The sequence below is a fragment of the Rana temporaria genome, chromosome 11 (genome assembly GCF_905171775.1).
Source record: "Rana temporaria chromosome 11, aRanTem1.1, whole genome shotgun sequence".
Classification (NCBI taxonomy): Eukaryota; Metazoa; Chordata; class Amphibia; order Anura; family Ranidae; genus Rana; species Rana temporaria.
In genome coordinates, this window is record NC_053499.1 from 114,162,679 (window position 1) to 114,175,891 (window position 13,213).

Consider the following 13,213-nt stretch of genomic DNA (forward strand, 5'->3'; position numbering starts at 1 on the left):
AAACTTTATTTTGTTCTTGGTTATTTGACATTTCCTGTGTATGTATGAGAATCTGAGTCATCGTTAGTGCCATGCCGGAAGAGGGGGGGGGGCGGAGGCATGATGGGGCCGATTCATGATGTTAGTGCTTATATGATATAGTAGAAACATGTTGTTCCTCTGCCCCACTCCACACTCTGCCCCCCTCTCCCTTTACCAAGTTCAATAGAGTAATACCTAAGACAGACACCATGGAAGAGTATATCTCTTTGTTTTTGCTTTCTTTTATTTTATTTTTTTGCATGTTCTGTGTTATGTCTTCTGTATAATGCAAACTTTTTTTTATGTAATCTTTATTTGAAAAAAGAGTAAAGTAGCCTCAATCCAGTTTCCAAAATTATTGAGGGGCATAATACCCTTCCACATGGCCTGATCTGCCTCATGTTTACCTTCTCTTTTAATTGTAACTAAAGGCAAAACTTTTTTTAGTTTTGGATTAGAACACCTGTCATATTTTTGTATTGCTGTCTGTGCCCCTATTAAGGATATTCACCCTTTCCAATTGTTTACCATTATCACCAAAAGTGAAAGAAAATCCCAAATTTTAGGTCGTCCTAAAATTGACAAGTATTGACAAGTAAGAGCGATGAAATCTTCCATAGGGGTCACTAGTTTTGGTAGCCTGGTAATATAACCAGGGATTCTCTCACTTTGGAGGGATTTCCTCTCACTTTGGCTATGGGACAGGAAGTGGAAGGAAATCTCCCCAATGGGACCGCAGATGGCAAAAGAAACATAATATAACCCTCCTTTAATCTATCAAAAATGTAAGAAAAATGTTAGTCCTATTACATACCAAATATGTCCAGAAAAATTGGCAAACAATGAACGAAATTTATATAATTTTTTCACACAAATAGAACTTTCTTTTGGTGGTATTTGATCACCACTGGGTTTTAATTTTTTATTATATAAACGAAAAAAGGCAGATATACTTTTTACTTTCTGCTATAAAACATATCCAATAAAAAAAATTAACAAATGTCTTCATTAAGTTTTACCAAAATGTATTCTTCTCCATGTCTATGGTAAAAAAAAAATGTATATTGATTGGTTTGCAGGAAAGTTAATTCATCTACAAACTATGGTACATACAGTATACTGGATTTTTTTTATACTACTAATGGTGATGATCAGTGACCTATAATGGGACTCCAATAGTGCGGCGAGCAATCTGACACTAACTGACACTGAGTGGGAACTGACTACCTGCCACCAGTGACACTAATACAGTGATCACACTATACACCGTCACTGTACTAATGACATTAGCTGGGAAGGGGTTAACATCTAGGGTGATCAAGGGGTTAAATGTGTGCCTAACAAGTGTGAAAGTGTGTAATGTGTGTGGCTTTTTACCAAAGATCTTTGTTTCTTATCCCTGCTTTACACGTACGTTCCACCCATTCACTGTACATTTCTTGCGGGCGGTCTGCAAGTAGTTAAACTATGGTATAAAAGGTAATTTGTTTACTGCAGACTTCACGGCAAAACAGAGGCATGCTGGGGACGGGTCCAGGACTGTCAGGGTTTAGAGGAAGTGGGTTTAATAATGCTGGCCACGAGACTGAGGAGATCTAGTGGCAGAAAAAAGGACTGTGGGAGAAATCTCTAGATTTAAAGTGGTTGTAAACCCATACAGACCACTTTAACCTACAGGTAAGCCTAGATTAGGGCTTACCTGTAGGTGCAACAAGTATCTCCTAAACCTACACGGTTTAGGAAATATTTGCAGAAAAGGCTGCACTGATGTCTACGGCACATGCGCGCCGTAGAAAACGGCACAGGTGCACTGAGCGTGTTTTGTTAGCGAGGGCAATCGTGACGTCACTGATGGCTCCCGCGCACATGCGTGGGGGTGACGTCATCGTGGCTCTCGCCAATCACAGTGCCGGAGCCACAATACCCGGAAGTAACTCGGGTATCAATGGCAGCGGCGGAGGTGAGGAACGAGAGTCGCTTCGGGGGCTTCGATCTCAGGTGCATACTAGCTCATTATGCCTTTCTCTTGCATGGGTTTGTTTTTAAAGAAAGGCTTTAGAGGGTTTACTTCCTCTTTAAGGTGAATATTTCAACAAAAGCTGGTTTAGTTATTTTATAAGCTATTCATTTTTATTTTGATATTTTTGACGGAAGTTGATTTATGGCGAAAAAATTCTTACGAGTCACTACACTATCTGGGGCTCCATTGGAGACAATTCTCTATGATTTCGCCATAAAGAATGATGGGAAGCGTAGAGCTAGAACTTCTGACAGTTTTTTTTAATTGCTGTCCATGACCCTTATGCCGTTTTTCGGGTTCTAAAAAATGACGTTTTTTTTATGTCATTAAAAATGATCGTGTGTGGGTTCCAGAGCATTTTTCACGATCTAAAAAATGGGCATTAAAAATTTCAATTTTTTCACAACGTTTTTAACGTCGTCGTTTTTAAGGTTGTAAAAATGGTCGTGTGTGGACTTTAACGACGTGAAAAAAACGCGCATTCTCAGAAGCAAGTTATGAGACGGGAGCGCTCGTTCTGGTAAAACTACCGTTCATAATGGAGTAAGCACATTCATCACGCAGTAACAGACAGAAAAGCGCGAATCGTCTTTTACTAACACGAAATCAGCTAAAGCAGCCCAAAGGGTGGCGCCATCCACATGGAACTTCCCCTTTATAGTGCAGTTGTACGTGGTGTACGTCACCACGCTTTGGTAGAGCATTTTTTTTTCACGATCGTGTGTAGGCAAGGCCGTTTTAATGATCGGGTTGAAAAAAACATAGGGCCAGATTCACAGAAGAGATACGACGGCGTATTGTCGTATCTATGCGGCTGATTCATAGAATCAATTCCGCATAGATAGCCCTAAGATCCGACAGGTGTAATTGACTTACACCGTCAGATCTTAGGATGCAATACTTCGGCCGCCGCTGGGCGGAGTTCGCGTCGTTTTCCTGCGTCGGGTATGCTAATGAGCATTTACGGCCATCCACGACGGTTTTCGCGTTCGTCGGTCGTGTTTTACGCCGTTTGCGTTCGTCGCTTTCGTCATAAGGCTGCTCCTGCTATTAGGAGGCGCAGCCAATGGTAAGTATAGACGTCGTTCCCGCGTCGCGATTTTCGAAATTTACGTTGTTTGCGTAAGTGGATCGTGAATGGCGCTGGACGCCATTTACGTTCACGTCGAAGCAAATGACGTCCTTGCAACGTCATTTACCGCAATGCACGTTGGGAAATTTTCCCGACGGAGCATGCGCAGTACGTTCGGCGCGGGAACGCGCCTTATTTAAATGATCCACGCCCCCTACGGGATCATTTAAATTACGCGCGCTTACGCCGGCCCCTTTTACGAAACGCTGCCGCAAATTACGGAGCAAATGCTTCGTGAATGAAGCGTAGCACAAGTAATTTACGGAGGCGTAGCGTAAAAACGGTATGCTGCGCCGCCGTAGCAGTGCGCGCCCCTACCTGAATCTACCCCATAGTTTTTTCTAGACCCTTAAAAACTTGATTTTTTAGAACCCGAAAAACGGTCGTGTGTACGCGGCATTAGATCAAGGTGAAGCATTCCTGTTTGCTCTGGCTGTAGTTTTGTCTGGTCTTTTACAGGTTGTATAGGGCAGTAATAATGATGAATAAATCATTCTTAGAATTGAATTCTTGTCAATCTCTTCTAAATCTACATGTCACATGTCCCACGGACACTGACATGTTAGAAATCTGTTCTCGTCCATGTGCTTGTTAGGTATTAAAGGTGACTCTTTACATCAGGATTTGTTGTAGCTGGCATATGGAATTCATTCGATCACTTAGACAAAAATGAGGTGACCAGGAATTGTGTGAATGAATTAATTGCTGATTGTTGGCATACCAGAAGAATGAACACACCATTGTAAATAAGAGGAGTGATAATTGACGGATTTATATAAATAGAACTCCTTTCAAAACTGTAATCATTTCCAACTCTTGGCACTTGGAGTTAGCCTGAAGATCATCATCAAGGTACTGCATTGTTATAAGTGTTCAACAAGGACAGCTTAAGGTAGTTTTGTACAGTTACTTGGAAACTGCTGTGGGTTTCATCGTCTACGTTTTGGTGGTGAGCTTCTGGATTTTAATCTGGGTAAAGTATATTAGTTCTCTAGGTGGCATTGGCTTAGTTTGTGGCTGTACACTAGTTTATTATAGGTGGCAATGTTTTTTGTTTTAATTTTGACATTGGGACATCGACATCCTCTTTCTAGTTTTATTTTAGCCATATTTTTAAATATGTGTGTTTTTTTAAGTAAAAAGTGGCAGCAATTTCTTGTGTTTTTAGCACATCACTGTAAAACAATTTTTCTTAGTACTTAGATTATAATGTACATTATATTTGCATCACAGCTTGTTCAGTTTTAATGTGAAGTGCTATATTAGGTGTTTGTTAACTAAAAGTGAGGTTAGGAGCCTCTGTAACAGTTCTGCGATACATTTTCAGAAATTTAGGATAAGAATATTTTTTTTTTTAACAAGACGATTTATTTACTTCTCTTTACCTCCATAAGACACCTCTGGTCTTCTGTATTAGATTGCAGAATATCCTGGTGCAAAGTAAGAACTGAATCAGAACCAGTTAAAATCAAGAGTTAAATAATCAAATAGTCCATATGAAGTCCGTTTAGCACATAAGGAATGTATACACATGTATATACCTTTATATATGGAACATGGAAGACGGCAGCTATCCTAATAGTATAGCCAGCTCTGGGTCAAGACAAAAAGGGGGAAGGGAAGTGCCACCTAAGTGCAGTAGTTAAAACACTCTTTTAATGTGCAAGGATAAAAATCACTTACAGGATAAAAACAATGGAACATGCTCATTAAATCCAGGGAAGGGGAGCAGGGGGTGCCATGCCTCAGCATCCGCGTGGGTTCCGTGCCATTCTCTGGGTTTTGCAGGGATGTTGAATCCTCTGTGTGTCCTGTGGCCACCAGGAAGCAGAAACCAGCATGGAAAGCGTCCTGAGATGACGTCACTTGAACAAGAAATGGCCCAGGGTCTCTTACCCCTTCTGATCTTCTGTATTAAAATCTTATTGAGAACTGGAACAGCTTCTCCTAAACCATTAATCACTGAAACTTAATGGATACATGAGACTGTTTCTGTTTAATATAGCATACTGTAAACCTAAAGCCTAAAACTGGTTATATGAACAAGTAATAAACAGTAATACACAGAATAATATGCTAACCTTAAAGCGGAGTTCCACCCAAAAGTGGAACTTCCGCTTTAAGTACTGCTTTAAGGAGTGGGGGCTTCGGTAGGAGTGGGACTTCCTGTCCTCCTTCCGCCCAGGGAACGCCTCGGCGACTTCTCTTCTCGCTCCGGGGGGGGCGCATCACTGGACTGTGGAGCAGGTAAGTGTCTGTTTATTAAAAGTCAGCAGCTACACTTTTTGTAGTTGCTGACTTTTCATAAACATAAAAAGGCTGGAACTCCACTTTAAGAAATGTATAAAAATGCAAGTGATATGTCAGATACCTGCAGCAATAGTAAGCTATGCTCTTGGAATGCTGTGTGTGTGTGTGTGTGTTTATATATATATATATATATATATATATATATATATATATATATATATATATATATATATATATATATATGTATGTATATATGTATATATGTATATATATAACATCAAATAAAAAAAAAACCTCTGTGTGGATTTTATTTCTGTCTGTGTCTCAACTGGCCTTGCTGATCATTATCTCTAGTACAGAAAATGATAGGAAAGCCAAAATGTCACAAACACAGGAGGTGAGGGGGGAATCCCTCTTCTATCTTTCTGTTCTGGGGACAACTTTCCTTATCCCCTTGCTTTTGAAGAGATATCCTTTCACTTCCTGAATTGCCTCTGGGACAGGAAGTAAAAGGTAAATCCCCCAAGAGAACGTAGACAGAGTTATGCGCAGCTTGTGTAAAAAACATTTTATAAGGAAAATACATAATTAGATTTACCTATGAGATGGAGCTTGGAAAGCCTTTGTCTTTGGTTGAGCCCTTCTAGGAAATGAAAAATGACAATACTGAATTACTGTGTATATGATTCTGACAGTAATCCCTTGTAGTAAGAAGAAAAAATAAATTAAACATTACAGGTTATTGGTTTTGAACAATTGTAAAACTAATATTATATATATTTTCCCTTAGGAAAAAGAAAAAAGCAGCAGGCATCATGGCAGGAGACGGTGTTTCGCAAAGTAAACTAAGCAGCAGTAAGTACTTTGTTCTATCAGGACCTGGAAGTAGAACTAGAAACTCTGATTTTTTGGTTGTAATTGGGTTTTTTTTTTTTTTGCCATTTAATTTTTCATGAAAGGTTGTTTTTTTTTTTTTTTTTGCTATTCAATCTAAAATGTAGATATATAATATATACAAGTGTGAAGAGTATGGAAAAAGGTACAGTAGCCTCAAGGAATTCAGTCAGTAGCCAGTTTGGTCTTCAGTAACCTTATAAAGATAAAATGTAATGGTTTGACAAAATAAACATAAGCCATTGACCATCACGTGAGGACAGACCTGGTGAACAATGGCTTTGTTATAAAACAAAGCCATGTTTTTTTATTTATTTTTTGCAAGCAAATTTTACCTAAGCAGCCAAAATAGTAAAATTTGAGATACATTTGATGAAAATTTGGTAATTTTGTGGAAAAATTTATAATTTCATAGCAAAGTAATTTTTTTGGAAAATCACTGTTCAACCTAGTCTGAATAACACTGAAATTACCTGTTGTCTGTGTCTAGCTATGCAGTTTACTGCATTGAGTTGTTCCGCAACTGTGTTTTAAATGAGGACAACAGACATGTACAAACAGGAATTTCAAGCCTGTCATTCCTGACATTATCTTACTATGAGCATCTCTCTTGACATTGGGCAAATGGGCCATATCTCCTTAGGTGTGGTCAGACAAAATAATGATGGCCAGGAATAATTAAACAGAAATAGGTCAGAACGGATAATTTTCATCGGATTAGCTACTGATGTATATATGTGATCAGGTTATCTATCTGGTATCATACTTGGTATTATTCGATTTTTTATTTCTGAGAGGTGTATTATGTTTGGTACACCAAATATATTCGTATGTATTTTATGACACATGCATTGCACTTTTTTCACTTAAAGTGGTAGCAAACCTCAAACAAATACGTAATAGATAGCAACTTTTTGTTACATTTTTAATGTAGTGGCTCCATTAGTTTTTTTATTGTTTTATATATTTATATAAAAATAAACTGGCAACTGGCAAAAATGACAGCAAGCTATTTGTGATAACGTGACTATGTTCATATACCCTATGACCTTTATAAATACTTTTGCTGTAACACCTTTTTAACTGTTGCTGGCACCTGTCATTGGGGGTTCTCTTGTAATATTGCTTTATTTTTACATTGCAGGCTGCTGTAATTGGAAAATGTGTAAGTATGAATAGCATCATTTTTCAGTCTCATTTTCTCTCTATTAGCAAAGGTGATGGAACCTTTATTAGGCTGTATATACAGCTGTTGTTGTAAACAAGCATAAAGGCAGGGCTGGGCTTTGTTATTAAAAGTCCAACATGCTTTACAAACTGATTGTCACAGATCCACTAAAATAAATGTTTATTTCAAAAATACAAATTGTACCAAATAATTAATATTCATATAAAATATTTTTTTTTATAAGCTTGTCATTTTTAAATAATTAAAATTAAAGTTGACCATTATAATTTCCTTTAAAATAAGTTTGGGTCACCTTCTGTCATTTACATTAATGTGAAAATAATCCTTCCAGGCAATTGACAAAAATATGCAAGGCAAAAAAAAACAAAAAACAATCAAGGTTAATTTTTCCCCCCAAGATGCCCATGTATGTCACACACATATCTGGCGTGGCCTGCCAATACTGATGACCTTCTGAAAGGCCCAAGTCCCCTTTCAGATGTACGGACGAACGGTCCGTTTATTACAAGTCCGTTTACGGACTTGTAATGGTTCCCTATGGGATTGCAGACGTTAGCGGATGATGCATCCGCTAACGTCCGCAACCATCCGCGTCCGCAAAGATCCGTTTTTGCGGACGGAAGAATACGGACACACGGTCTGTATTCATCCGATTCCCTATAGGGGAGAGCGGAGGAGAGACAGGGCGGTCTCTGCACTGTGTGCGGGGACCGCCCTGTCCGCCGACAGCTCAGCGGGGATCCCCGATGAGCCGACGGACACACACGGATTGGATCAATTACGGATCCGCTCCGTGTGAAAGAGGCCTTAGGGTGACTACAGTCAAGCAGCCCTTTCAGGGTACCAACACATTTCTCTGAGCTAAACAAAGTGTACCATGCAAAGTGTGTTTTGGTGCTGCAGTTTTTAGTGGCCATGGTGGGATTTCAAAAAATGACATACCTTATTTACATCCTTCAGCATCAGCTTTCTTTGCAATTGGCATCTGGTTACATAAGATCCCAGAGCTGCAAAGGAATTCAGTGCTGGAAAATCTCCCTCTTTAAGCACAGGTCTAAACAGGGTGCTGTAAGCTAAAATAAATTATTATTATAGACAATTTATATAGCGCCAACAGTTTACGCAGCACTTTACAGTGTAGGTTCAATACAGAAGGTACAGGTGGGCCCTGCTAATGCCCACCATGTGTTTTCTGACTATGGGTCCTGCTCTGATTCATGTCTGGGTGGAGAAGTACCTACATTCAAGGCCACCACCACAACACCAGTTCTCCCTTGTATCTTGCTGATGGCTACAACTACTCTTTCCTCGGAAAGTCCGGCCGTGTGTAGTCTCCATCTGACTTTTTTTGTTGGAAGTCCGACAGACCTTAGATAGAGAACCTGTTCTCTATCTTTCCGACGGACTCACAGCGGACTTTTGCATGGTCAAAAGTCTGACTGTGTGTACAAGGCATAAGTCATACTAGATACCCAAAAGAAGCATGCAGTTAGTTAAGTCAGGAAGGAAAAAAAACTTGATATGCATGTCATAAATATACTTGTTACTGGGTATTAAAGCCATTGGATCAGTCAGAAAACTAGAATTAGTCAACTAGATTAGCAGTGGCTAATTGTCAATTTCACAGCATAGATTTTCTTGTGTTATTGTTTTATAATTATGTTCCATGTTTCAAATGGTTAAAAATACAAATAAAATAAATGTAATGTTTTACATTTTTTTTATATATATATATATATATATATATATAAAACATACAGTATAATTACATTCCTTGTAAAATGATGTACATTTGATTCTGTGGGCTTAAAATATTTGAAAACTTTTTTTTTTTAATTCTAGTACTGCAGATTGGATTCTTTTTAATATGGACAGCAATAGGAGTGGCATTCATTGTAGTAGGTAAGAGCAAAAATACAACTGAATTTGTCTCTTTTAATCTGTTGATTTATATGTACATATTTTCTGCATTATGAATTATGGCATTTTTGGTAATAAATCTGAAAAAATGTTTGTTCTTTTTTTCACCTGTAGGTGCCATAAATTTAAATACTTGTCCATTGCAGCCATTTATCCCAATTTATATGATTGTTGCGGGAGCCTTCAGTTTCGCATACTGGATTGTATTACTATTGAGATGCTTCTGCCCCACTCTTGGAAAGATCTTCGCCCTTATTGTTGGTCTTTTTGTGTTTGCCTGGTTTATTGCAGGTAGGGACATATTTATTGTTTCTAAAAAAATGTAAATGTCATGTTTGTATACACACACAGGACTACCACCTCAAATCTCAGTAAAACCATGTGGCAAACTAAAAAAAAGACAATGATCATAATTAAAGTGCTAGTTAATTATGGCAACCTCGTACACACGGGCAAGAATCTCATCAGGAAAAAAAACGTTGTTTTTCCTGACGAGATTCTTGGAAAGAATCTCTTGCCGACCGAGTGTACACACAGACCTTTCAAAAGAACCGCGGTTCTCTTGAAAGGCAAGAACACGGTGACATCGCGTACGACAAGCATGCACTCGTCACATTCGATGCCGTCGCCGTCATCCCTACCTATGCCGTGGAAGCTACCGCGCATGCGTCAAAGTCATTTCGAGCATGCGCGGGTTTCCACGGCGACAGTATACACACTCTCGGGCTTCTCGTCGGGAAACAGGCCGACAAGAATCTCGCCGAGAAAATAGAGAGCAGGATCTCTATTTTTCTCGTTTAGATTCTGGCCAGATTTCCAGACGAGAAACCTGTAAGCCTCGTACACACGCTCAGTTTACTCGGCAAGAAAGCTCTGCCAGCAGTTTTCTTGCTGGTTCTTGCCAAGAAAACCGAGCATGTGTACGAGGCTTGAGGCTTGATTCCTGACTCTACAGTTTAACATGCCACATGAAATCATGAAACATAGCATAACACATTTATATTTCCAATGCCCACACAAGCACAAATCATTTGTCATATTAACTTATGAAACTCCCGAAGAACTCCAGCCAAAAGAGGTTCCATGATCATCACTGTACTGGACATCCATCTCAATGTGAAGGTAGCCTTAACTAATTCATGCTATTTCTTAAGCCTCGTACACACGGTTTGATTTTCGGAAGGGGATTGTCTGGTGACAGACTGTTGTCCGAAATTCTTACCGTTAGTACGCTCTTTTTGACAATTGTTTTCCAATTTTCAGCCAACAAATGTTGGATGACAGGCTAGTCAATTTTCATCAAACGACAGCTCCACGTCAGATTTCCGGATGGTCAGTACACAAATCCGTCACACAAAAGTGAAAAGTACAAACGTGCATGCTCGGAATCAATGCTCACCAAACACGAAATTAGCAGAAGGGGCCTAAAAGGTGACGCTCAAGAGCTGAAATTCCTTGTAGTACGCCACTACGTTCGTGTTTGAGGCACAACAATTTGTGTAACGTTAGTATGCAAGACAAGATCCTGGCACACGCCCTTTTGACAAAAATCAGACGCTCGGTTGAATGTCAATTGGACTATGTGTACAAGGCTTTACTTGTGTGAATTACTCAAACCCTAGGTATAGGACACATTGTCCTAGTATGCCGTTTCAGAAACATAAAACCAAAACAGAATCCAGCAATTCTGAGCACCCAGCTCTCCTTGGAGGTAAGACAATGTCACCTGCACCACCTGGGAGCATCAAAGGTTGGGTTTGATTTTTTTAAGCCATTTGTACTGGGGGGGGGGGCTCTGTACAGATATGACGGAATGCCTGATATACAGATGCTAGAGGAAACATTTACATTTGTTTATGTCTTAAAATATTAAAATATGGAACAAGTTATTTACAGAAAATGCACTACTGTTGGTATACCCAGAATGTTCACATGTACTGTAAATAAATATATTTCAAAGTAATGTTTTCTAGATTCATGTCAATCCATTCACATATTATATTGCATGACTTAATGGACTGTTAACATTTTCTCATTCTTATAGGCAGTGTGTGGGTGTTCGGGAATTATCGACCCACCGCAGGTTGTAATATTCCCATGTATTTGTTTGTTTTCTCCATCCTGATTATTCAGTGGATCTTTATTGGATTTGCAGCCATTGGAGCTGTGCTATCTTGCCTTTGCTGCAAAAATTCAGTAAGTGACTATTTAATATTAAAACATTTTTTTTAGGAAACCAGTGTGACCCGGGGGGGGGGGGGGGGGGGCTGGTTATAAAGGGTCAAATGTAACATTTACCCATATATTTGCCAGCTAATATTTTCCCCCTAATTTTTAATTACTCACCCATTAAAAAATAAATGACAGCCACTTAAATGTATCCTTGTGTTCGCGTTACATAGTGGGCAAGGTTGAAAAAAGACACAAGTCCATCAAGTTCAACCTATGTATGTAATTTTATGTTAGTATTACATTGTATATCCCTGTATGTTGTGGTTGTTCAGGTGCTTATCTAATAGTTTTTTTAAATTACTGATGCTCCCCGCAAAAAACACCACCTGTGGAAGAGAATTCCACATCTTTACCGCTCTTACTTCCCTTATTAACTTTCACAAACAAACAAACATTCACCAACACCCACAAGCTACAGGAATTGGCAGCCAGATTTAAAAAGACCCAACAAATGTTACCAGCAAATGGTGACAAGTAAGGGGAATCCATATATGTTTTTAGACCTCGTTATAAATAAACAAGATATGTAAACCAGATGGACAATTGAATAATAATGATATTCTATATATATTATCATTAAAATATGATCAGTACTTTACCGTTTTGTGAGCTTTTGAATTGATTCATAAGCTCACAAAAAAAAAAAAGTATATGTAAATCCTTAACAATGAACTTCTATAATTTATATACAATTGAAAAAAAAAGTTAAATTGTTTTAGTAAGGGCAAAGAAAAGTCAGTTAACCCTGCCAGAAATCCTAAATCTTTGACTAACATTCTTTCATGTTTTTTTTTTTTTTACAGTGTTTTGGTGAACTTTTACAGTGTTTTAGTTGCTGCCCATGCTCAGAGGACTCCCAATGCTGCAGCATCTGCCAGTGCTTAGAGGGCTGCAGCTGCCTTAAGTGCTTCAAGTGTTTCCAGTGCAGCAGCTGTCTGAACTGTTCCCTGTGTGCAAAGTGCTGCAGTTGTTTGGAGTGCTGTGCTCCACAAGAACAATGTTAACACCATAGAAGAAACAACAGCAACTTTGTTTTTAAATAAAATCTAAATTATCACAATGGTCACTGTTAAGACCTCAATTTATGCAGGATGCCATTAATAATGGGATCTTATTATTTTCCAGCATCAGAATTATTACACCTAAACTGGTCAAATATGTACAGCCATTTTGTACTAATGTTTATTTAAAACACTATGAAAACACTTTTTTGTGTATGTTTTAACTAGTTCATCTGATGCCTCTTTCCTGTTATGTACTCTAAAATTTACCAGTGATTAGACTCTCAGAATGATGTTAAATGAACATGAATGGTTATTAAAAAAAAAAATCACAATTTACTTGCGTTGGAGACTTTTCATAGGGTACTGCGCCATCTCTTGGCTTCACTTAAACTACAATCATAAAAAGACAAAGCTTATGAGAATGTCACAAATGAGAAACAATGGATTTACTTAAGTGGTACAAGAAAGTTATTATCTTCCCAACATTGCCCATTGCCATTATTCAGCATTGGGTATATCGGGAGGTCAGACGGAGGTATGATACAGAAAAT

At 38.6% G+C, this 13,213-nt stretch overlaps 1 protein-coding gene across 3 annotated transcripts; it reads left to right on the top strand.

Moving 5' to 3' along the window:
• Positions 1-3,928: 3,928 nt before the first annotated feature.
• Positions 3,929-12,998, top strand: LOC120917514. 3 transcript variants are annotated; one of them, XM_040328859.1, is made up of 7 exons: positions 3,929-4,025; positions 6,214-6,278; positions 7,462-7,482; positions 9,349-9,408; positions 9,541-9,717; positions 11,471-11,622; positions 12,462-12,998. In XM_040328859.1, the coding sequence occupies exons 2-7, from the start codon at positions 6,239-6,241 to the stop codon at positions 12,660-12,662; spliced, it is 651 nt and encodes a 216-aa protein (XP_040184793.1). In that variant the 5' UTR covers positions 3,929-4,025; positions 6,214-6,238; the 3' UTR covers positions 12,663-12,998. The 3 variants fall into 3 exon arrangements, with proteins under 3 accessions (XP_040184793.1, XP_040184795.1, XP_040184794.1); XM_040328861.1 differs by lacking the exon at positions 3,929-4,025 and adding an exon at positions 4,033-4,122; XM_040328860.1 differs by lacking the exon at positions 3,929-4,025 and adding an exon at positions 4,034-4,146.
• The last annotated feature ends 215 nt before the right edge of the window (positions 12,999-13,213 follow it).

Bases quoted from the DNA above. Each gene is read 5' to 3' on its own strand.
- LOC120917514 (XM_040328859.1), top strand. From the start codon at position 6,239: ATGGCAGGAGACGGTGTTTCGCAAAGTAAACTAAGCAGCA. The intron at 7,483-9,348 runs GTAAGTATGAAT...TTTTAATTCTAG, and splicing joins CTGCTGTAATTGGAAAATGT to TACTGCAGATTGGATTCTTT. The intron at 9,409-9,540 runs GTAAGAGCAAAA...TTTCACCTGTAG, and splicing joins AGTGGCATTCATTGTAGTAG to GTGCCATAAATTTAAATACT.